This window comes from Schistocerca piceifrons, chromosome 7, assembly GCF_021461385.2.
Source record: "Schistocerca piceifrons isolate TAMUIC-IGC-003096 chromosome 7, iqSchPice1.1, whole genome shotgun sequence".
In the NCBI taxonomy this organism is placed as follows: domain Eukaryota; kingdom Metazoa; phylum Arthropoda; class Insecta; order Orthoptera; family Acrididae; genus Schistocerca; species Schistocerca piceifrons.
In genome coordinates, this window is record NC_060144.1 from 14,672,588 (window position 1) to 14,699,423 (window position 26,836).

At 39.7% G+C, this 26,836-nt stretch overlaps 1 protein-coding gene across 1 annotated transcript in view; it reads right to left on the reverse strand.

Annotated features, from left to right (window-relative positions):
- Positions 1-10,456: 10,456 nt before the first annotated feature.
- Positions 10,457-26,836, reverse strand: part of LOC124804801 (N(4)-(Beta-N-acetylglucosaminyl)-L-asparaginase-like) — a 174,682-nt gene continuing 158,302 nt past the window's right edge. The window contains exons 5-6 of the mRNA XM_047265137.1: positions 24,122-24,229; positions 10,457-10,717 (exon numbers count right to left, since the gene is read on the reverse strand). Of these exons, the coding sequence (XP_047121093.1) occupies positions 10,489-10,717; positions 24,122-24,229 (337 nt within the window). The 3' untranslated portion in view covers positions 10,457-10,488. The remainder of the gene's footprint in view (positions 10,718-24,121; positions 24,230-26,836) is intronic.

Below are 26,836 nucleotides of genomic sequence, written 5' to 3' on the forward strand. Positions count from 1 at the left end.
GAAAAAAAAAAAAAAAAAAAAAAAAAAAAAAAACACACCACACACACACGTGTAAGCACACGCCATTTGCGGTAGTTTGGAGCAGAGTGCTGGTCTGAGCTGCCAGAAACGACGGTCATGTGCTTGAGGTGCAATTTGTGTGTGTGTGTGGGGGGGGGGAGAAGGGGGGGGGGGGGTGTTTGTTTCCTTTTCTGATGAAGGTTCTGTGAAGATTCTGGCCAAAAGCTAATGTGTAAATGTCTTTTCATTGTGCCTGTCTGCCATTCAACATACCGTCTTTATGGTGAGTAGCCTGGAGTTTCCATTGTTTTATTTCTTTCCAGTCAGATATGTTTCCACCTACTGATATGGGGCATCATCAGTAATTTTTTATGAATAGTAAACATGACAACCACCGAGAGTACTACCCAACGAAATTATTTGCACTGGGCCTTCCTTGGCCACTATTGGAACACACTGTGACCTTAACAGTAAACAAGTACACTGGTGATTATGGAAAATGCATCACAGTGTCAATGCTTTCAGGTCAGCTGTGCACATACTATTAAGTGGTTCAGCATGTCCTCATGATAAAAACTCACAACACACTGACCGAAGTGCCCTCACCCCCCAAGTGCCATAGTATAGTGATCAACTAATACCTAATAAGAATATGTAGAATGTGTGTGGTTGAAAATGAAACAAACATTCTGTTGCAAAAGACTGATAATATTTATGCTTAACTTGTTGATAAACATAACTGAAGTATCAACTGAGAAAGAATGGCTGCAAGTATTTAAAAAATATATTGTTTTTTGTGTAATCTACAAATGTATGAAATTGATATCATTTAATTCACATGCATATTCCCCAGTTTTCAGAAGATAATTCAAATTGGTTTAAACGTATTTCCTTCTGTTTTTGGTCATGTGTTTGTTTGTTTGTTTGTTTGTTTGTTTTTAAATTAGTTACAGTTCATTTAGGACACACAACTTCATAATTTTATCTGTCTCTGGTCATTATTGTTCTGTGTCCATCATACTAAGTGTAAAAAACTATGTATACAAAATTGTTGAGTGTTTAGAGGAGATAAAAAAACACTTATGTGTCAAAAATATCATGTGTACTCTGGTATTGGGTGCTGCAGAGGTTGAATGCCCAATGGAGGAGATGGACCTCAGCAGTCGATATAGGGCACCACGGCAAGTGCGCCTCTGATGCTCTTGTTTGATGCCTACAAATCAATCTTCGCTATACTAGAACTGTTGGATAAGTGCCTACGTGTCATCTGGATACTTTGTTTGGTTTCATCTTGGATTGATCTCTCCGCAGCTCTTGATCTTGTTATCATCACTGTGGCGACTGATTTGCGTAGCATCTCACTGTTGTAACATTGTTTGTCCTCGTCCTGTCTGTAGTCTGTCTGTCACATTTTGTTCTCTGTACTGTTGATTTGGGTTACTCTTCCTCAGGCGGCTCTCCCTCCTGGCAGCTCCCTCTGTTTCTGCATTCACCAAGGTTTGAATTGATATCCAGCTACCACTGGCAGAGCATGTACCATTTCCCCACCACGGCTCCATGAAGGTTTTGACACTAGCAATGTTCAAAGATAGTGTTCAGACTTACATGTGAGGAATATTGTTTTAGAGATATTGCTGAAAATGTCATCCATTGTGTCCTAACGATTGTCTGAACTAAACCACCAGATGTTTCACAAATAAAAGTTGTAGCTTCAGCCAAACAGGCAACCAACCCTTCTGGAGTTGTTATCTGTATCTCTTACACCAAATGCTTCATCTCACCCAACAAAAAGAAATCTGTAAGAGTGATGTCAGGAGAACATGATGATCATGATGCACGTGTTTTGTAAAATCACTCCTTTTGGAGATTATTTACTTTTCCTTAAGATCCTCCCACTGAATCTCAGCCTGACATGTGCTTTTCGTACAGTCAGTTTTATGTGGAAGTCGCATTTTAGGTCACTCTGAATGGTTACTCCAAAGTATTGTACAATTGTTACTGTTTCCAGCGATTTGTCACCAGTAGTATAATCTCTCCACCTATGTGCGCAAAACATAACATTTAATTACATTCAGGGTAATGACAATTTAACCTTTAATAGCAATAAAATGTTACTGTGTTGCAAATCAGATTCCAGTGTCAATGTTCTGCATGTGAAGCAGTCAAAACAACTGTGAATGTTGGCCTAAGAGAAGTCCAGTGTCAAACGTGTGACACTTGTGTCGTATAACAGAAGTGCTTCTTTTCATCTCCTTTAAACGTTCACACAAAAACTCTGCACAATTACATGAAATAATATTTGCAAACCAGACATCTGCATGTCTTTGATCAGCAGTTAAAGACATTAGAATTTTATACGCCCATTTTATGCATTTGGTATGCCACAGGTTTTATGGCTTGTATTGAGCTTAAATTATCATCACATTCTAAGGTTTGTACATTCGACTCTGAAGCTTTGCTGTGAACTAACACCTGGATGTATCTAAATATGAGTCACATGAAATTTATATCCATTACCTTCTGCTTCTAACAGTGAGATTAAAAATGTTTATTGTTTAATTATATGTAAGATATTTTGATAAGAAGAAATTTCATACTTGTCATAAAGGTGCTGTGTGCGATGATCTGAATACAGCATACCTTTTCAATTCTTGACACATTCTACAAGTTATAAAATTGTGTCATAATCACTGAAATGGATTTTATGAACTTTGCTGTGTAACATCTCAACAAAATTGAGACCTCAAATGAAGCCATGTTAGATGCTCACATTAAATGTTGCATGTTTGCAACAGTGTTCATTAATTCACCATGATGCCAAATAATGTCATTGTGCTACACTTATCACTGTAGTAAGTGTACTTGTAAATATATAATTGACATTTGGATAAATGCACAGAGTTTATACTGTACATTATTGATATAATATGGTATATACAAGTTACACCATGAAACAATGTAACAATGAAAGGTAGATTCCAACATGTGAGGCGTCCTAGGAAAGCACACATTTCACTTCATGTCAGCTTTTGGTTAACTCTATTACTGAAAATGAAACTAGAATTACTCAGGCATGATACAGTTGCTGGTCAGGCAGTGTGTATGTAAGGCTTGAAACAGACTTTTGCTGAATCTAATCCTTCCAAAAATACCTGCAGACTAATTTTCAACTAGCATTACATACTATCTGTGTAGCCACTTTGAGCAGTTGCGCAAGTCAGTTTCATATAATGTAAGTGAACTAAATCAGTTCTATATGATGTTTTTACTGTTTAACCACAATTTAATTTGTATTGCAGGTGTGCCTGTGGACATTTCCATTCACGCAGCCTTTTATTGTGTTGAATCTTAGAGAATGCATTAGCCAACATATATCAAGACGTATCTATATTTTACATCCCATAAAGAGCCATAACAGCCCCCCCCCCCCCCAACCCCCATGAACCATGGACCTTGCCACTGGTGGGGAGGTTTATGTGCTTCAGTAACACAGTTAGCTGTACCATAGGTACAACCACCATGGAGGGATATCTGTTGAGGGACCAGACAAATGTGTGGTTCTTTTAGAGGCAAAGCAGCCTTGTTACAGCAACTGAAATGACCTTGTTGTGCTGGTACTGCGAATGGCTGAAAGCAGGGGAAATTGCAACTGTAATTTTTTCCAATAGCATGCATCTCTTCTTTGTGTTTAAATGACAATAGCATCATATTAAATATTACGGAGGTAAAACAGTCCCCCATTCAGATCTCTGGGCAGGAGCTACTTACGAGGATGTCGTCATGAGGAGAAACAAAACTGGCATTCCATGGATTGGAGTGTGGAATAGTAGATGTCTTAATTGAGTAGGTAGGTCAGAAAAATTAAAAAAGGAAAGGGATGGGTTAAATTTAGATAAGCGGGAATTAGTGAAGTTTGGTGCCAAGAGGAGCAGCACTACATACAGAGTTATAAATACAAAATCAAATTGAGGTAATTCAGGAGTATGTTTAATAATGAATAAGAACATAAGAGTGCAAGTAAGCTATTATGAACAGCACAGTGAATGCATTATTTTAGCCAAGATGGAGACGGAGCCCGCAACCATCACAGTATTACTAGTTTATATGCCATCTAGCTCTGCAGATGATGAAGAGGTAAGAAGAAGAAGATGAAGTACTGACGGAAGTAAAGCTGTGAGGACAGGTCATGAGTTGTGTTTGGGTAGCTCGGTGGGTGGAGCACTTGCCCACGAAAGGCAAAGGTCCAAAGTTCGAGTCTCAGTCCGGCACACAGTTTTGATTTGCCAGGAAGTTTCAAAATTAGTTCTTTTTGCAGATAATGTTAGTATTGTAACCAGTCCGAACACACACACACACACACACACACACACACACACACACAATAGTAAATAATGTTCTTAAAAGTGTTATTGAATGGGTTTCTGTGAATGGTTTCACTCAATTTCAAAACGACACAACATACTCATTCTGCACATCTAGAAAAAGGAAGAAATAAAAAAAAATTTTTATGGAAGAACACATGAACCACTAGGAAAACCTTATGCAGATGATGGTGATGAAGTCCCCAAAATCCTCCCCGAATAAATAAGAAAAGCTATAAACGAGATGCAGAATGGTAAAGCAGGGGGTCATGGTGGTCTGAAAATTGACATACTCAAGCTTACAGGGGAGGAAACAGAGAAACATCTGGCTAAAGTCTTTACTTTGTGTATACAGAATGGCAGCATCCTGACCTGGTGGAACAAAGCAAACATAATCTTACTATATAAGAAGGGAAGTATTCACGATCTGAAGAACTACCGCCCCATTAGCCTACTTTCTGTTATATATAAAGTGTTCACTAAAGTCCTGATAAATCACATTAAAATGGTAGTGGAAACTGCACAGACCATAGGACAAGCTGGATTTCACAGTGGTTTCACTACAACTGACAATATAAACACACTGCGTGAGGTAATTAGTCGAGCAAATGAGTATGAAATGCCACTAAGCATAGCCTTCATTGACTTCGAGAAAGCCTTTGATTCTGTCAGCCACATTGCAGTCATACAATCACTGGCCGAGCAAGGAATGGAAACAAAGTATATAAACATACTGTGCAACATTTATGACACATCTGTAGCATCTATCAACATAGGAAAAAAACAAGTGTGAATTTCCCATTGGAAAAGAAGTAAAGCAGGGTGATCCTGTATCTCTGAAGTTATTTATAGCAATTCTCGAGATGGCTATGTCAAAAATTATTTGGAACAACAGAGGAATAAGGATAACTGGTAAAAGGCCCACCAACCTGAGATTTGCTGATAATATAGTGGTCCTAGCTAACAGTAAGATGGAAATGCAGTCCTCTATAAAAGACTTAACAGATCATTGCCAGGAAGTTAGACTTAAAATAAATCACTCCAAAACTAAGGTAATGCTTAGTAAGTGGGTAGCTGCAGGACAAGTAACACTGAATGGCAACATCCTAAACAATGTTACAGAATAAGTTTATCTGGGGCAATTAATTGACACAAAAGGAAATTTGAAACCTGAAATTTTTCATCGAATTAAACTGGGTTGGAGGGCTTATGGAAGGAATGCAACAGTTTTCAAATCTAACATGCCAGTCTACATAAAGAACACAGTTTTTGATCAATGCCTTATTGGGACCGATGACCGTCGCCGTCTGGTCCCTTTAATCCCACAAACCAACCAACCAACCAACCAATGCCTTATCGGTTTTAACGTACGGGTGTGAAAACTGGACTTCAAATGAATTTTTCAAAAGGAAACTTACTTAGAACTGTTCAGAGAGCTATGGAAAGGTCAATGTTAGGTCTCACTAAGAAAGATCAGCAGAAAAGAGAAGACATACGAGCTATAACAGGAGTAAAAGATATTATAGAATGGGTTAAGACTCTAAAATGGCAGTGGGCAGCACATATTGCACGAAAGGAGGATGGAAGATGGACAAAATCAGTTTTAGAGTGGAGTCCCAGAGAAAAACGGAGACCACCTGATCGCTGGGATAAGGAACTCAGGAAAGTTGTGGGCTTCAACTGGCAGAAGACAGCAGTGGACAGAGATGCATAGAAACACCTCTTAATAACTTAAAGAGGCTACATCTTGTATAGATTGAATTAGCTGAAAAATAAATAAATGAGGAAATAATGTCTACTGTAGAAATGTCAAGATTTTTGTGTCCCTATACTGATGAGAATTTAAACAGGAAAGAGCATATTTTGGAATTCCTAAAACAACATAGTTAAGCCATATTTTGCACTTCGAATCATTGCAAATCTTGGGAAAAGAGAGAAATCAGTAAGTTGACATATTTAGAGCATTTTCATTTAGAACCAGCTGCCTCTATCCTCACTCTACCTTCTTCACAAAACATTTAGGCACATGATCATATTTGCATTCTTTTAAAATAGAATGTTCTAAATTCTTTTACCCAATCTCTTTTTCGTAGTGAATCCTTTATACTCAGCTTCTCCCTATCATTGACACACTCTCCTATTTTTCTTTCTATCGCTCTTCATTACTACAGTCTTCTCTTCTGCCACATTCGCTGTCTCTCTGTCCCACTGCCAATTGTCTTTGTCTCCTATTGGCACTCACTCTCTCTTTCTTGCTTGCTTACAGTCTGCGGTCTTTCTCTTCAACCACCATTGTCTCTTCTCCACACATGCCCTTGGGGATGGTTGGCTCAAGGTTTTGACCCATAGACTACAAACCTTCTGATACACGAGTATAGGGGATGGAGAAAGTGGGCGAACTTTTTGTGTTCAAGTTCGCCAGTCAGGACGGGGTGTCCTGATGCCCCAAAGCCCACCTACGGTTTCCACTCCTCTCTCTCTCTCTCTCTCTCTCTCTCTCTCTCTCTCTCTCTCTCTTTTTTGTTCCCACTGCTACTATCTCCATCCATCTCTTTTTCTTTTTTACTGATGCGGTTTCTCACTGACCTTCACTACTTCCACTCTCTCAGGCTCCCGCTGCTATTGCCTTCATCCATTTCTCTTTCCTACCATCACTGTTGCCTTCTCCTCCTCTGTCTCCATCACTCTACTATTCTCTTTCAGCAAAAAGAAAAGGTGAATATGTTTGCATACCAAAATTTTTTGTCGAGAAGGTGGAATGATGTTCGAGACAGCTGGTTCCTCACTTTTCTGTCAGTCTTAAAAGGGTGCAAACTCACCTTTTCATATGTTCCAACAGAAGCAATTTTCAGCTGGTTCCCTTCTCCCCCCCACCCCCCGCTCCCAATTACAGTAGGGTCCGCTGCTTATATCAAATGAATTATGTAGGTTAGTAAAGTTTTGACAGTTTGCCAGTATACTTCGAAACATGTAAACAACAAATGAGTATGCATAATACAAGGCTAACATAAAACTGTCTCCCATCCAACGCAAGTTCACTTTGGACTACTTTACATTAAAATACCAATATTATGAAAAGAACAGATTGCCACACACTATATCAGAGATGTTGATTCACAGATAGGAAAAACAAAAAGCCTGTCAAACAAGTAAACTTTTAGCCAAAAAGGCCTTCATCCCACTGTCTCTGGCTGCCGATGCCAGATATTTTTGGCTAAACCTACAATATACCAAAAAATGCTGTGTTTGATTTGAAAATACAAAGAATTTTGGATGATAAAATAATGTAAATAATATTTTATAAGGTGCTGATGTCACCAGGTGACACCACTGAATAACTTCCAGGTGAAGACCACCCGTTTGGGCACAAAGGGCCCATTATACACAGATATCAAACCATACAGATTTATTGGTGGAAAACACACACACACACACACACACACACACACACACACACACACACACACACACACACACAGTTTGGCTACCTCAGAATCCTTGCCATGTGTTCACTATGTCATTTAAAACTAAGAGGGCTATTCAGAAAGCAAGGTCTGATTGGTCATGAAATGGAAACCATTGTAAAAATCAAAAATGTTTTATTTACAACAGTTAGCTACACCTTCCAGCTACTTCTTCTCTACATAGTCACTGTCCCAACTAAGACAACTGTCATAGCGTTGTACCAACTTTCCAGTACCCTTGTCACAGAAGGCAGCTGCCTGTGCTTACCGTCAATTCTCTACACTGGTCTGCAGCTCATTGTCTGTGCCAAAATGCTTTCTTCATAGCCAGAGATTCATGTCAGCAGAGCTGAAACTCAGGGAGAGGCAATTATGGGCTCTATTGTGGGTGATCAAACACTTCCCAATCGAACACGTCACAGGAGCATCTTCATTGCCCCTGCAGAGTGCACCTGAGAACTGTCATCAAGAAGGAAATGCATGACAGTTGTATTATGTGGGCTGCGTTAAATCAGGCAAAATCTCTCGCCAGGCTCTCACACTTGGTAGGAGACACTATTTACTAGGCATCCTTATGTGGTCACTGTGCTCTCAGAACTGAAAAGAGCAACGTGACGCAATCAACGAGAATACAAGAGACGTTGCCCAACACATCTGTGCAAAGCTTCATAACTGGTGCTTTTATAAGCTGCCTAAAGCCTACCCTAGAATGCACATAATGCAAAAGAACCAACTGATTTGCTTAGTTTTCTGATCTGGAGGAAGTGTGTAATGTTTAAATTGTGACATCATACTTAGCCATTCTTCTGATAGGCATAAAAATGTTTGCTAGGCCAAGGGCTATCCAAACCACTCGATCCCTTATCTCTGTGCCAATAGAGCCCGAGATATGACCTCCTGAAAAATCACATTTTCTTGTGTGGCTTTTTTGGAACATAGTGGTACCATGCACAGATCAATATGGAATAATGTTCTGGGGCCACAATGATGATGACCATCCGGGGTAAGTCAACTTCAACAAAGAAAGTGTTCATTTCTCTAAACAGTGTTGTAAGAATAATATGTGCTGCTCACCCACAGTCATCTTGTAGATATCTGTTTAAGGAGTTAGGCATTGTGACCACTTCCCTCATCAAGTTTGTTGCACATAATCGACCACAGTTCAAAAGTGACAATGAGATCCTGAATTACAATACCAGAATAGACAATGACATTCATTACCTGACATTAATTTAAGGGTTGCACAATGCTGTCACCAAAATTTTTGACCACTTAACCAGTGGAATAAAATGTCTGACACACAGCAAAGTTAAATTTGAAAATAAACCGAAAAAGTTTCTGCTTAACAACTCCTTCTATTCTGTCCCGTAGAAGAATTTGTAATGTGTAAAGGTGATAGGCAAAAAATATTAACTCACAACAGTACTACATATATGATCAATATGTAGCCATATTTACATATGTATGTGTAATGTGATTATAAAATGACTCATTCCACATTATTACGAGTAATCATACAAATGATCCACAAAAACATGAAACCTAAGGTCATAGCAATTACAAACAGTTCCTTTTTCATGCGTTCAAAGATGATCCACATTTTTTCAACAAAATCATTACAGGTGATGAGTCATGGTGCTATGGGCACGATCCAGAAAGTAAACAATGAAAGTCACCCGGCTCCCCTCTACAAAAAAAAAAAAAAAAACACCTTGACAAGTGAAATCGAATATGAAAACGATATATATATATATATATATATATATATATATATCAAAGGGATCGTACACTCTGAATTTGTCCCTGAAAACCAGACAGTAAACCAACAATTCTACTTGGAGGTTATGAAACGGCTTCACAGAAGTTTGTCGTGAAAACATCCGGCTTTGTGGGATTCTGGTGTGTGATTCCTGCATCACGACAACGCTCCCGCACACACAGCTCTCAGCGTTCGCCAGTTTTGACCCATGCGCCCTATTTGCCGGATTTAGCACCCTCGGACTTCTTCCTATTCCCGAGGATGAAAAAGAGACTTGAGAGGGAAGCGTTTTGCAGACGTGGAAGACGTAAAATGCAATGTCATGAAAAAGCTAGCAGGTATCAAATAGGATGAATTAAAAGGTGCTTCGAACATGGAATTAACATTTGAACAAGTGTATTAATGCTTATGGAGAGTACTTCGAAGGCGATTAAGGTTGTATTTGAACACAATAAAGCATATGCTTTCTAGAAAGAAATTCTGGTTATTTTTGGGTCCCGCCTCGTACATTAAAGAAATGTAGCTCTCAAGTGCTGACAATAATGACTCTGCTGAACAGTGAATAAAATAATGTGAATGAATGGAGTTTCAGATTTTTAAAAATATGAAGGACAAAAAAAAGTAACTAAGACACACAGAATCTAAGATCAGTGTTCTCTATCTTTGTGGACAGTTAAGGAATATTTTATACACAGCTTTATTTCTGGGGCATTTACGTCATGTACACAGATTACATATGCTACATATTTATCTTGCAACCATTACATAAGTGGCAGGGAAGGTTTCTTTGTGCACTCGCTCTCTCTCTCTCTCTCTCTCTCTCTCTCTCTCTCTCTCTCTCTCTCTCTCTCTCTCTAAATCAAAGCTCAACGTCAAAATAATTTAGGAAACTTTATTAGTATGCTTAGGAAACACAGCTCACATTTTGAACAGTTACTTCACTTAAGTACAAGTTCCTAACTGAAAATGGGAAGAAGTCCAATCCATGACAAGCTGCACCATACTCTCCATTGTTTCGTACAACTACAATACCACCTTTGAATTCAGGATAGTAGGAACCTATCCTCCGAATAGCAATTTCCCCAGCTTGTGAGGGCGATGAACCATTACGTAGCAGCTCAACTGCAAGGAAGCTGGGGAAAAAAGGACAAGTTTTATTTTAGCAGGCATCATGAACATGAACACCACATAATATTTACATGATGAAACTTAGACCCTGTACCACTATTTTTGAGTGCAAAACAATAAATAATGAGTAGTAATTTAAATAATTTAGGTGCAAAGGCGACAACTCACTGAAAGCATAAGTACTGACTTGTTGAAAAGTGCTGACTCAACGCTTCTGCTATTCAGGTTTATGCAGTAAGTTAAGAACAGATCAAGTTAGCAATATTAAAATTTGTGTACGAAGCCCAGAGAAAAGGGAACACAGCTTCTGAATGATAATAGTGCTAAAACATAACATGGCTAGTGAATATAATGCAGCTTTGAAATTTTGTTTCTGTCTGCATACATCCATGAATGAACTTAACACATCACTGAAGATGTATTGTGAAGATATTCTTCCACCATCAACCACGTGTTACAGTAACTACAGTGAATAAAACCATTGACAATGCAGCTGCCACCATTTGACTACTAAATCATGCTGCAGGTGTGTCGGATAGACATGCAACATTGGCACTGGTGAGCCCATTCTGGCCATAGACTGGGTGTTGTGTGCAACACATGACTTGGAGGAGTGAATTGGGATGGGTAGATACAAAACAGGAAGGGGAGATGGCAAAAAGAGAGTATGGCTGCAGGATGAGAGATTACACGACTGAAGAGTGTGCTGCAAAAACAACTCCCATCTACATAATTCAAAGAAGTAGGTGTTGGAGGAGGATCCAAGTGACACGAGTTGTTAAGCATCAAAAGCATATAGGAGTCAACCATATAAAAATAGTCAGTGAAGGCTGAAACCAGTAATATTGTATTGAAATTGTTGTGATTGTTGCAGAAAGTAATTAAAGTTCTTAGCAAGAAATTCAGCATAGTAGGCAAGGGATTTCTCGACACTACAGACATGGGTGGCCAGACTGCATGAAAGTGATAATTTGTTGTGTGAAAGCTGGGAGCTATCAAAATACAAATACTGTTGATGGTTAGTGTGTGTGATATGACAGACATTTAAACAGAGCCATCATCAGAGAGGTCACAGTTGTGATGAAATAGGCCATGTATCGAACATTGACATATAGGGTTTTTTTTTTTTTATGCCCAAATGTTGGCAGACAAAAGTCATTTATGTGTAGAAATTTATTGTCATGGAGTCATATAATTTGTGCTTTATATTTTTGCACATTTTTCAAAGACAGCAAGTTTTCTTACATGTGGTAGTTACACGCACTTATATATTTATATATTACATCTAAGAAAGCTGTTTATTTGTAATCGAGTCTTAATATACTTAGATAATGGCACATCTTGTGTAAGAAATAGAAAAGTCAAATCAGATTAAAAATGAATTCACTCAGATGCAATTTTTTGTGAAACTGATTTGAATTTTATGTGTTTATAAAAATTGGTTATCTTGCAATAATTTATATATCAGCAAGTAGCCTCAACTCCATACTATTATAGATTCTGTTAAAACTGTTAAAATTGGATAAAATGCAAGTCTCAGATTCTGATTTTACATCTTACATCAAATTTCAGAAACATGCTCAATTCACATACAAGGCAATTCTGCCTTTAGTTTTGAATTTTTGTAACACGAAAACAATATATAAAATTAAAATGTCATGTTCACAAGAAAATAACGACCAATCCAAATAAACTATTGTAAAAAGGAAAGCTAAATTAAACTGAAATGGAAGGCTTTCATTGCACATAAATTGGGAAATGTTAGCAAAATATTAAAGTTATTCTGTAATTTTATTTAAATTTTGACAACCATCAGTTACACTAATATAATAAGTAAGATCATATGTGGAAAGTATATTGGCTATGTGAAAGTGCGACAAGTTTGGTGCCCAGAAGGTGAAATACTGAAACTCAGAAGTTTAAAACTTACTTCTGCTTTTTAAAAAATATCCATAATGCTAACACTGCAAAGGTGCTGTTCAGAACCTGGAGGAATAAGTAACATATTCTCAGCTTCATGGAGACAAGCAAGAACAAAGGTAAGTATTTGCATTCCCAAACTTTCTTGGGTAAAATCGAATTTGTGGTGCTAAACTCTCACCAGTTGTGACAGTACATACATGCATCGGCCAAGAATTTGTGAGGTCACAAGGTCAGTGTGCAAGAAGATGTGTGGGAAGCATGTTAAACAGGTAAGAGAGAAAGTGTGGAGCCTTTGGAGGAATGAGAATAGGGTGTCATGGTTTTGTGTCCAAACAATGAAGATACCATCAGTGAATGTAAACCAGATAAGGGATTGTGATTTTGGGTACTTGTGAAGGTTCCCTCTAAATGGCTCATAAACAGGTTAGCAAAGGAGGGTGCTCCCATGCTGCAAAAGGAGAAGTGGTTGTGTGTCAGGATGTGGATGTATAAGGAGTGATGTGGTGGGTTTGGAATCAGAATAACACTGTTTGGAAGCAGCAAGGTAATGTATAAAGGGAGATGATGTATCTGAAGGTGGTATCAACAGTAACAAGTAGGGATACAAATGATAATGGGGCGGTGTACTGTTTGCCCTGGGGAGAGCAATATTTATTCATATGGAATTACAAACAAAGCAATGAATTAAAACTTTTATGATTCTTGAAAGACATACGTAAAAATGCACAGAAAAAACATTTACTATTCAACATAATTGTATTTAAAAACAATATCAATTTATTATGTATATTACACTTTATTCTATGTTAAAAAATATTAGTAACTGTGAAACAGTCAAATGATTTTATGTAATTACTTACTCTGGTGTTGATCTTGGATGAGGGTGGACATGAAAGACATTGTAAGTGTAATTACGTTGCATTTTTGTTAAATATATGTGTTCATTTGCACATGTGTCGATCAGCCGAGAAGCTGAGAAGTAATTCTTCTTGATGTTGTAGTTCTCAGGGGCACTCTCGGATGCTCTCTGTGTGAGGCACCTCTGTGAGCTGCAGCACGTGATCTGCACATGCGCAGTATTACGCTGACATCACTTTGCATGTGGCACTTGCACAAGACTCTAGTTTTACTAGGGGACATGCGGGATTTTAGTCTGCATCTGGTCTGGACAGAAGCTGAAGGCTGAAGGCCAGTGTGAGGCTATATAAGTAATGAATCTGGAAAGACGGAATCAGCTGCATGTGCAACAGCATTGGACGCAAACGGAGGTGCCCTACTATAGGAAGAGATTTAGGCATTCTCGCGTGATGTTCTATAAGGCCATTGGTGCTATAGAGGTTACTACAAGTGGTAACATCTGAGTGCAACATGGCTCGTCAGGGTTTTGCGGGTGGGTTCTGAATTTTGCATTTACGCAGAAAGATACACCTCAGCATGGTAACAGCTGGGTCACTGCTGCAATTGTGCAGTATCCTGGTGATACAGTGAAAGCCACTGCAGGTCTGAAGAGTTTTAATAGTAGAGATGTGATTGCCTTTTTTCTTTTTTTTAAAGTGAATGAGGCGTTCATTTGCACATGTCCACACAATTAAAGGCTACCACTTGCACGGAACAAAACACGACACACACATTAAAAAATAAAAAAGCAGCACACTGGTGCCAAACATAGGGTGTTAGTGTGCTGCTTTTATTATGTACGAGGTGTGGCTAGAAAAAAACCGGACTAGTACTGGTGAAACAATAAAACGAATGCAACAAGGCTGAAAGTCGCGTGGCGTGTCACGTGACTCTCGCTCCGCCTACTGCTCGAGTTTCATCTGCCTCCTGCACTCAGTCTGCCCGTGGCGTCTGTTTTAAGTAGTTGACGTTTTGTCTGTGTGTCGGAAAATGTTGAGTGTACAGAAAGAACAGCGTGTTAACATCAAATTTTGTTTCAAATTAGGAAAATCTGCAAGTGAAACGTTTGTAATGTTACAACAAGTGTACGGCGATGATTGTTTATCGCGAACACAAGTGCTTGAGTGGTTTAAACGATTTAAAGATGGCTGCGAAGACACCAGTGATGACACTCGCACTGGCAGACCATTGTCAGCGAAAACTGATGCAAACATTGAAAAAAATCGGTAAACTTGTTCGACAAGATCGCCGTTTAACAATCAGAGCAGTGTCTGAGTTAACAGGAGTTGACAAGGAACAAGTTTACCGATTTTTTCAATGTTTGCATCAGTTTTCGCTGACAATGGTCTGCCAGTGCGAGTGTCATCACTGGTGTCTTCGCGGCCATCTTTAAATCGTTTAAACCACTCAAGCACTTGTGTTCCCGATAAACAATCATCGCCGTACACTTGTTGTAACATTACAAACGTTTCACTTGCAGATTTTCCTAGTTTGAAACAAAATTTGATGTTAACACGCTGTTCTTTCTGTACACTCAACATTTTCCGACGCACAGACAAAACGTCAACTACTTAAAACAGACGCCACGGGCAGACTGAGTGCAGGAGGCAGATGAAACTCGAGCTGTAGGCGGAGCGGGAGTCACGTGACAGGCCACGCGACTTTCAGCCTTATTGCATTCGTTTTATTGTTTCACCAGTACTAGTCCGGTTTTTTTCTAGCCACACCTCGTATTTTGTTGTGATCCATTCTGTACATCAAGTAGTGTGATTTAATTGTGTGTACATGTGCAGTTCATTAAACTGTATGATTTGTAGACACATATATGTATAATTACACATCAAATGACGCCACACGCTCTTAAGTTCCAACAAAACTTATCATGGGCAAATTACACAGTTCTTTTCTTTTGTACTTATAATATTTGAAGGTTTAATGCAGCAATATGAAACATGTAGAAAGCGGTGTGGGGCACCATACTAGCTCGTATGTTAACAAAATATCTCAAGTTCATTTTGCATTGCAATTTCATTGAAATTAATATTGCTTGAAAGCCATGGGTTTGCGTAGAGAAATATTCGGATATGGCATGTTTATCACTGATCATTTCGGAGTACGTTAATTTATGTGAATTTACGTAGGGGGAGATAAAAGATACCCATTATGTGGCAACCACAAGATTTTAATAAAAGCTGCTCTTAATCATTGAAAATGAGTTAAAGTGGCACTGGAGTTAAATAGTATAATTAAAGTGTCCGCCTGCTTAGCTGAGCGGTTACGTGCTTGCCTCCCACGCAGTGGGCCCTAGTTCGATTCCCGGCTGGGTTGGAGATTTTCTCCACTTGTGGACTGAGTGTTGTGTTGTCCTCACCATCATTTTATCCTCATCGGCAGCACACAAGTCACCTAATGTGGCATTGACTGTAAAAGGACTCGCACTCGGCAGCCGAACTTCTCCGGATGGGGGCCTCCTGGCCAGAAATGCCATACGATCATTTCATTTCATATAATTAAAGCGCAAACTTTGTAAGTTATTTCTGCAGCTCTATGCTGCTTAATGCGGGCAATATTCAAATAAAATGTTGCAGCCGTGCAAATGGCTGACAACAATTAGTCCTAGGCTCATGCTATATTGCGTGTTCCAATTCTACGAAAAATATGTTATTAGTTTCCTAACATAAAGGGATGCTAAAGATATACAAATGAGCACATATATTTAACCAAAATGCAACATAAGTACACTTGCAATGTCTCTCACATCTATACTCATCCACCATAAAGAGTAATTACATAAAATGATTCGACTGTTTCACAGTTATTAATATTTTTAACACAGAACAAAGGATAATATACATAACAAATTTAATTTTGTTGTTTTTAAATACGATTATGTTGATGATAAATGTTTTCTCTGTGTATTTTTATGTACGTCTTTCAAGAATCATAAAAGTCTCAATTCACTGCATTGTTCGTAATTCCATATGAATAAATACTGTTCCCCCCCAGGGCAACTAATACAATGGGAATGGTTGAGAATCAGTAAAGCAAGTGGTTTATGTAACTAATATGGGAGGTAAAGCTGCAGGCACTTGGTTGGAAGTGTTGATCAAGTAGAGCAGATATTTTTCAGTGGGAGCAAAGTAACCAGCACCAATGAGACATCCAGGATTGTTGGGGTTGTGGATCTTGGGAAATGTTTAAGAAACAATGGAATGTAAATAATATGAAAATGATAGTGCTACTCACTATGTAGTTTATGTTGTCTATTTCCCACAAACACCTCGTTGGCCGAAAGCTCACTTTCTGACAGTTTTTTGTTTTGCCTATCTGTGACTCAGCATCTCCACTATATGGTGAGTTGCAACTATCCTTTTCATAACATTGTTGGGAAGCATTTAGTTAAATGTGCAGGTGGTGTTATTGGGGTAAGGAGGATAGGATTAAGGATTTTAGGAGGGATTGGAGGGTATGATGGACTTCTGGGATGGGATCACTGTGACAGTGCTTACAGGTCAAAGTACTCTCTGTAATTGGTCAAGGCAGTAGTGAAGCCTTTCTCTGTGTGAAGGATCTGTCTTGGGGCTGAGAATGGCTGTTATTTCCTGTGCTGAGAGGCTTGTACTCCTGGGAAAGGAGGAGGAGGCCAGTTGAAGGTAAGAATTTCCCAGAAAGTTATCAGGGAGTGGTTAGGCAGGAGGAGCGAGAGTGTCATGTTTGGATGGTGGTATGAACATGGAAAGATTCAGGGTCAGGATTCAGTGGAGAAAAAAGTGTTTCTCTGCATTGATCGAGAGGAGAGTAAGTCTTTGAAAAGTCCAGCATGATCGAACTTGAGTGCAGGACTGAAAGCAAGAACTTTCGATAGGAATGAAACTTCTGTAGACATAAGGCTTCTGGTGGACAGTTTGTAATAGTGTTTAAGTTCATTTAAGCTGTAAGTTGAGAGGGAGCTTTGGTGGATGTGGAAGATGGAAAAGGTCACTAAGGCTAGATTTGGGTGCTACGAGGGTAATCTCTGAGGTTGGATGGGTATTGGTACATAGTGGTGCTTTCGGATGGGAATAAGATGTCAATAAATTGACAAACTTTAGGAGGTGATGTGCTGACTGCTCTTCCACGTGTTGGGGGTCAATGGCTTCAATTTAGGAGATAGAGCTCAATAGTTGGGATTTCACAGTAAAAGTACCTTGCAGAGAGAGAGAGAGCAGAGGTAGTTCAGGGATGACTGTGCCATGGAGATGTGTTTCTCTAATATCAGATTAGTGAGGGATACTGGCAACATTCTGATAATTCACAAACACAACTATACCTTCATGACCCATTGTACTGGTTGCTGTGATTCCACCAAATGTTGTTGATGAGCAACACCTCCAACCAACTAACCAACTGCTCACAGCCTTGTCTCCCAAACAAAGACATCATCATCATCATCATCATCATCATCATCATCATCTTTCACCAACTTTCAACTACCACCACTCTATTAACATCTGGGTCCCTGATGTGTTAACTCTACCTTCCTATACACCACCACCACCTTGCCACTTTAAAATACTACCTCTCTCATTCTTCCATCTTCAAACCCACCAACTCATTCCTTATGTATCTCTCTAACTACAACTTCACACATAATTACTTCTCCTTTGAGGAGTAGATAAATGAACAAATCTGCAGTATGGCCATGGGCACCTCCATTGCTCCCTCCAATGCCAAACTGTTCATGGGCCATCTAGAGAAAACCATGTAGCCAAACAGAATACCAAAAACTCTTGTCTGGCTCAGATTCATTGATGATGTCTTCACAATATGGACCATGGGGCAAGGCAACCTATCCTCAATTCCTGCTCAGCCTCAACACCTTCTCTCCTCACTTCTTCTTGGATGTTGACTTCTGATTGCTCCAGCCCAACATCTTGTCACCATATCAAGCCCACTACCTATTTACAGTAGCTAGAATTTAATAGCTGCCATTCCCTTCACACCAAAAAATACAATGGCCATCTATGGAAGATGCATCTGCAGTGGGAAGAAATCCCTTAAACTTCCTGGAAAATTAAAATTTAGACCGAGACTCAGTAGAGCACTTGTCTGTGAAAGGGAAAGTCCTGAGTTCAAGTCTCAGACCAGCATACAGTTTTAATATCTCAGGAAGTTTCATATCAGCACACACTCCATTGCACAGTAAAAAATTCATTAAAGAAATCCCTTGCCCCTAAGGCCTTCACTATCCATCAATTAATCCTAGTAAGCATCAAGTGTGTGTACCAGAGGGAGGGAGAAGGTCAGGATGACAAAAGGGGGCAACTTGGCCCCCTCCTGTAATCTGGGTACAGCCTTTTTATTCAGTATAGAAATCTCTTACTATCTACGACTCCACTAAATTGCAGATCTGACATTGCCGACCAAGATGAGAAGTACTGCAGCTTTAGCAATCACTATATCTTGATTTTTCGTAGTTGTCACACAGTTCATGGGAAATTATGGCAATACCTTGGTGCGGTTGCTGGGTGGCAGTCAAGATAGATACATCCTTAACATAATTGCTCTGAAATGATGTCTGCAATTTTTATTGTCACTGCCTTGTTCAGTCCTGACTGAGCTGCGGAAAGGAGCCAGTCTAACATCCGGGAGCATAGATCTATTGCCAATCCCAACACAATAACAAAAGGCAGCACTGCATGTGCCAGTCATCTGTCCTCAATTCCCATAAGGATGCCCTCTCCCTTGATGCCCACCACAATCACAATAGTATATTACCATTTGTCTGGGTAGAAAGAAAACTCATAAAGGGCTGCTGTTATATTGTATTATACTAAAAGTTTAGCAGATTGTACATTACCCAATCCACAATATGTAATGGAAAAAAAGGTAGAAAGTATAGTTTTTCTTAGTTTCTATCAGCAAATTAAACTGTATTGTTCACTTATATACTGAATCAACATCATTAACATTATTTCAGATCATGTAACTGTAATTAACAGAAAGTTATAATTAGTTAGAAGACCTGATGATGTGAATTAACACATTGTTGTAAATTTCAGCAGGATTTATCATTTCATTTTCATGACTGCATTATTACATTCCCATAGAAATGTTATGACAAATATCTATGTTGCAATTAAAACAATAATTAATAAGCAAAATTTGTAAATTTCAATTTACCTAAAAATGGACTTCTGGAACATTTATCAGTCATCTGATGTATTTAACATGACTTGTGCACTTTATGTATTGTGTCAATAATGAACAACCAATTACATAAGTTGTAATTATCTTTTTCATTAATGATTCTCGAACATACTGGTGTAAACACTACTGATTTTCAGTCATTTTGATGCTATGAAATTATCATACAGAACTTTAACCTGAAATTCCCTTTTGGCATTTTGTACTGTATCTCAATAAATATCAGGAATAAAATGCAACGTGAAATCAAGATGTAATTGATGATTTTATGAAAGTTATTGTTATTGTAACTTCATAACTGAATTCTACACAAAAGTCAGAAAAACAGTATTAGAAATGCATTCAGAATGAGTAATCATTTATTATCTATAAAACTGTACTAACAGTTTGTTGTACATTATTAACTTTTGATTAAGAATCAGTAAATGTACTTGTTTTTGACAATAGGCTAAAGAATATACATTATTAAGATAGGGTATACATTGAGCGGTGCAAAGCACTTTAAGTCAGTCACAGTTTGGACAATGTAATGTTGCAAAGTCTGTAACAGTTGTTGTGTGAAAACCTTCGTGAATGCTTATGGAAAATACACCGGTTGTTAAAAAGGATTCATCAGAATTAAAAGGATTCATGTTGGAAAACATTATTTTAACATTCAAATTTTCATCACATCTGAAATCCAGGCATATCTGCAATATACATCTCCTAATGGACTTTATTGGTGGAGGAGATTCGTCATTTCAAAGTTAAGTATTACACTGCAAAACCTACATCACTCTCATGCTACGATGAATCTCTCATAATGAGAAGGGTTTTAGCCAGAACTGCAGTTGGAGCAGTGTCAGAATATGTGTACATCTATATTTAATCCTATGAATATAATGGAGGGAAACATTCCATGTGGGAAAAATATATATAAAAAACAAAGATGCTGTGGCTTACCAAACGAGAAAGTGCTGGTAGATAGACACAATAAAAGACACACAAACACACACACAAATTTCAAGCTTTCGCAACCCAAGGTTGCTTCATCAGGAATGAGAGAAGGAGAGGTAAAGACGAAAGGATGTGGATTTTAAGGGAGAGGGTAAGGAGTCATTCCAATCCCGGGAGCGGAAAGACTTACCTTAGGGGGAAAAAAGGACGGGTATACACTCGCTCACGCGCGCGCGCGCGCGCGCGCGCACACACACACACACACACACACACACACACACACACACACACACACACACACACACACACACACACACAGATATACACTCCTGGAAATTGAAATAAGAACACCGTGAATTCATTGTCCCAGGAAGGGGAAACTTTATTGACACATTCCTGGGGTCAGATACATCACATGATCACACTGACAGAACCACAGGCACATAGACACAGGTAACAGAGCATGCACAATGTCGGCACTAGTACAATGTCGGCACTAGAGATGCTGGATGTAGTCCTGTGGAACGGCTTGCCATGCCATTTCCACCTGGCGCCTCAGTTGGACCAGCGTTCGTGCTGGACGTGCAGACCGCGTGAGACGACGCTTCATCCAGTCCCAAACATGCTCAATGGGGGACAGATCCGGAGATCTTGCTGGCCAGGGTAGCTGACTTACACCTTCTAGAGCACGTTGGGTGGCACGGGATACATGCAGACGTGCATTGTCCTGTTGGAACAGCAAGTTCCCTTGCCGGTCTAGGAATGGTAGAACAATGGGTTCGATGACGGTTTGGATGTACCGTGTACTATTCAGTGTCCCCTCGATGATCACCAGTGGTGTACGGCCAGTGTAGGAGATCGCTCCCCACACCATGATGCCGGGTGTTGGCCCTGTGTGCCTCGGTCGTATGCAGTCCTGATTGTGGCGCTCGCCTGCACGGCGCCAAACACGCATACGACCATCATTGGCACCAAGGCAGAAGCGACTCTCATCACTGAAGACGACACGTCTCCATTCGTCCCTCCATTCACGCCTGTCGCGACACCACTGGAGGCGGGCTGCACAATGTTGGGGCGTGAGCGGAAGACGGCCTAACGGTGTGCGGGACCGTAGCCCAGCTTCATGGAGACGGTTGCGGATGGTTCTCGCTGATACCCCAGGAGCAACAGTGTCCCTAATTTGCTGGGAAGTGGCGGTGCAGTCCCCTACGGCACTGCGTAGGATCCTACGATCTTGGCGTGCATCCGTGCGTCGCTGCGGTCCGGTCCCAGGTCGACGGGTACGTGCACCTTCCGCCGACCACTGGCGACAACATCGATGTACTGTGGAGACCTCACGCCCTACGTGTTGATCAATTCGGCGGTACGTCCACCCGGCCTCCTGCATGCCCACTATACGCCCTCGCTCAAAGTCCGTCAACTGCACATACGGTTCACGTCCACGCTGTCGCGGCATGCTACCAGTGTTAAAGACTGAGATGGAGCTCCATATGCCACGGCAAACTGGCTGACACTGACGGCGGCGGTGCACAAATGCTGCGCAGCTAGCGCCATTCGACGGCCAACACCGTGGTTCCTGGTGTGTCCGCTGTGCCGTGCGTGTGATCATTGCTTGTACAGCCCTCTCGCAGTGTCCGGAGCAAGTATGGTGGGTCTGACACACCGCTGTCAATGTGTTCTTTTTTCCATTTCCAGGAGTGTATATATATACCCATCCACACACATATACAGACACAGGCAGACATATGTAAATGTCAGGCTTGTGCTGGGATAGTGCCATGCAAAACAACAAGGGGTCCATGAAAAATACGACCACACCATAACACCATTGCCACTGAATTTTACTGTTGGCGCTACACAAGCTGGCAGATGATGTTCACCGGCATTTGCCATACCCACACCCTGCCCTCGGACCACCACATTGTGTACTGTGATTCGTCACTCCACACAACACGTTTTTCCACTGTTTAACTGTCCAATGTTACGCTCCTTACACCAAACGAAGAGTTGTTTGGCATTTACCGGCATGATGTGTGGCTTATGAGCAGCAGCTTGACCATGAAATCTAAGTTTTCTCACCTCCTGCCTAACTGTCAGAGTATTTACAGTGGATCCTGGTGCAGTTTGGAACTGATGTGTGATGGTCTGGGTAGATGTCTGCCTATTACCCATTATGACCCTCTTCAACTGTCGGCAGTTTTTGTCAGCCAACAGATAAGGTTGGCCTGTACGCTTTTGTGCTGTACATGTCCTTTCACATTTTCACTCCACTATCACATTGGAAACAGTGGACCTAGCGATGTTTAGGAGTGTGGAGATCACACGTGCAGACATATAACACAAGTGACACCCAATCACCTGACCACGTTTGAAGTCCGTGTGTTCCGCGGGGCGCCCCATTCTGTTCTCTCACGATGTCTAATGATTGTTGAGGTCACTGATATGGAGTACCTGGCAGCAGGTGGCAGCACAATGCACTTAATATGAAAAACATATGTTTTTGGGGGTGTCTGGATACTTTTGATCACATAGTGTAAACCATGTAACTAGAGGACACTGCTGTTAGAGAATAATTAAATATAAGCGCAGCTTTGTATACAAATTACATTAATTAACATATTCTTATGTTGTTTATTAAAATTTTTATTAGCATGAGAATGTTTATCCGATATTGTCAACAGATTTCAAATGAAGTCTACCACTAAATATAAACTATAATAACCAGCTTTGCCCATTGCAGGCACGTAAGTGGGCACACTGAGAATGATGCGGATTTTGGTCATGTTAACTCAGACTGTGTCAGTTTGAAACCCGAGCGGCTGCATCCAGGATTCAAAGATTTCACTCAGAGCAGTTTCTGATGGATAATTAAGGGCCCTTAATTTTTTTATAGATGGTCAAGTAGGGACTCAGGAATATTTTAATAGTTAGTGTAGATGATATTTAGCTGATTTTGATCAAGTGGTAGTCTCTAGTACTTTAGTTTTTTCCATGTGCTTGGTTTTGTACTTTAATTATTTTTAAGTAATTTCAGTTACCTTTGAGCATTTTCAAGTCATTTAGAATTGCACATTCAGTGGGTGTTAGACACTCGGACCTATTTCTCTTATCCTCTATAATGGAACTGAATATTGGAACAAATGAGCTGCAATTTATTTCTGCTGCTTATTTAAACTTAATTTAATCGACCAATCTAGCTCATAACTTGCAACTTTATATTAATTTGTAGGTTTGTAAGGAGTAAAGATAGAATTTTTGATGAAGGTTAAACATTCTGGTGAGTTTGTCAGCAATTACTGTGAATTACTTTAATACCTTGTACATAGTGCTGAGGGATAAAATCTTCCTGCAAATGTATGTCATATTACAAAAGGCAGATTTCTACACATATTTTGAGGCTGACTGCTCGATTTTCACGGAAAGGCAAACTGTTATGAAAAGCTGGATAAGAATAATCTTGAACATACCTAGGTAAGAATCGCATCATTATATCACCATCACCAGTTGCAGCTGCTCCTCCTATACTGCTGTCTGCATATGCACCTGCCCCAGGGATTGGAGAATCTCCAACTCTTCTGAAATTTGGATAGTAGCACATGGGTGAAATTCAGTGAGTGGGTAAAGAATAATTAGTTTTACAGCTTTGTGAACAAATATTCAAAAATATTCTGTAAAGGGCAAAAAAGTGAGGATATGCAACCTCTCACTTGCAGATGAATGGTGAATGGTAACTGCACCTTACAGCACATGAAAATTTAGTTATGGCGTGGGACTGGAACATAATATTGGTGAAAGCAAGAGGAGGACACAAGTAGGATAATAAAGACAGGGAAGGATTTTTTTTTTTTTTTTTTTTGGGGGGGGGGGAGGGGGGGGGGGGCACGGATGAAAGGGAAAGATGCCTGATATAATTTCAAGAAGAGCACAATTTAACAACTGCAGACAATTAATTTAAGAATCATGAAAGAAATTGTATAGCTGAAAGAGAACTATAGACAGAGAAAGGTTTTGAACTGATTATATTATTCTAGAAAGAAGTTTGGAAACCAGATTTTAAACTTCAAAATATCTCCTGGTCAAATGTGGACTTTGACCATAATTTATTAGCTGTGAAATGCAGACTGACACTAGAAGAACCATAGTGATCAATCTGACTGTTGAGTGTTTTTTAATACTTAATAACTAGTGTACATTCCAATTCAGTCGGCTTATATTTCATGAATTTTAATGTACTTGGTGGTTTATAATTTCTGTAAAAAAAAAACGAACATCTGTTACAAAAGCTGAACAACTTATAAACATTTTTACCTTGAAGGACTGCAACTAGTTCAACAGACATTTTTTATGTACCATGTCTCTAAACGTGCAACAATGGCTTTTACATCTTCATTATTCTTGTGACCTTGTTCCCTCTATTTATTTCCATTTTACTTTATTTGGTGGAAGAATGAACATACTTGTTGCTGTTCTCTGTCAGTACAATGTTGTGCTCTGCAGAAGTGTAGCACTCCTGGTTATTATGGCACATCAGTATTTTCGTTTGGATGAAGAATTATTCAATTATTTGAACAGTTTACCACCAGAAGAAGATTCTGAAGGAGAAGATATTTTTGCATGTTATGAGGTGCATGATAAAAACTGACAAAGATAATATGGATGGTACAGAATATCAACCTCACAAAACAGAGCAAGGCAAATAATCTTAGTTGTAAATATATCTAATAACAAAGATGATGTGACTTACCAAACGAAAGTGTTGGCACGTCGATAGACACACAAACACAAACAAACACAAACATACACACAAAATTCAAGCTTTCGCAACAAACTGTTGCCTCATCAGGAAAGAGGGAAAGACGAAAGGATGTGGGTTTTAAGGGAGAGGGTAAGGAGTCATTCCAATCCCGGGAGCGGAAAGACTTACCTTCGGGGGAAAAAAGGACGGGTATACACTCGCACACACACACATATCTATCCACACATATACAGACACAAGCAGACATATTTAAATATGTCTGCTTGTGTCTGTATATGTGTGGATGGATGTGTGTGTGTGTGTGTGTGTGTGTGTGTGTGTGTGTGTGTGTGTGTGTGTGTGTGTGTGTGTGTGTGTGTGTGCGCAAGTGTATACCCGTCCTTTTTTCCCCCTAAGGTAAGTCTTTCCGCTCCCGGGATTGGAATGACTCCTTACCCTCTCCCTTAAAACCCACATCCTTTCATCTTTCCCGCTCCTTCCCTCTTTCCAGATGAGGCAACAGTTTGTTGCGAAAGCTTGAATTTTGTATGTATGTTTGTGTTTGTTTGTGTGTCTATCGACGTGCCAGCACTTTCGTTTGGTAAGTCACATCATCTTTGTTTTTAGATATATTTTTCCCACGTGGAATGTTTCCCTCTATTAATTCAAATCTTAGTTGTAAGATGAATATTCACAATTTGTACAACATCCAAATAACCACGTGCTGATTCTGGTGGTACCACAAATTCCTACTAACATCCAGTGGTGGATACATATGTGAGGTGCGCGACTTCCCCTTGCAGGGCCGCCCAAATTGCCACCCGTGCCGGCCCCGCCAGTCAGTCCTCACAACTACTGAAACATGACGGTAATGGTCTGGCATGTAAATTGAATCATTGCTTAACTGAACTACCATTCTTTGAAGAAGAATCACTCTTTGTGATTAAAAAGAGACTAATGGGAGAAATTCTTCAATACAAGCAAAGCCCTTAATGATTGTGATTCAGTTATGCAAGTGTAGTCAGTTTGTCCTAGTCTGACTACCCTACTTTGAACATGCTGTACAAAATATTTGCTTGCCTAACTGCCTCTATTGCTACAGTAGAAAGAAGTTTTTCAACACTGCGGCATACAAAGACATGACTAAGGTCGACAATGAAGGAGGATCGACTTAATGGCTTAGCTCTGTTGAACACTCACCCTGACATTTATTGTCCTACTGACGGTGTAATTAACCAATTTGCCAGGAAGAATAGGCGCATAGGATTCATCATTTAAAAAAGAGAACCACAACTGTAACTTTTTTATATCATAAGATGACATTCTCTTGTATATGTGTATAACCAGTTCAAACAAAACTTTCTTAAATTTTGCATGTGACTTGATTATTTTTTATTACGGTAAAAGTAAAGGTAGCTCCAGATATCTTTAGCGCCCCCTCCTTGAG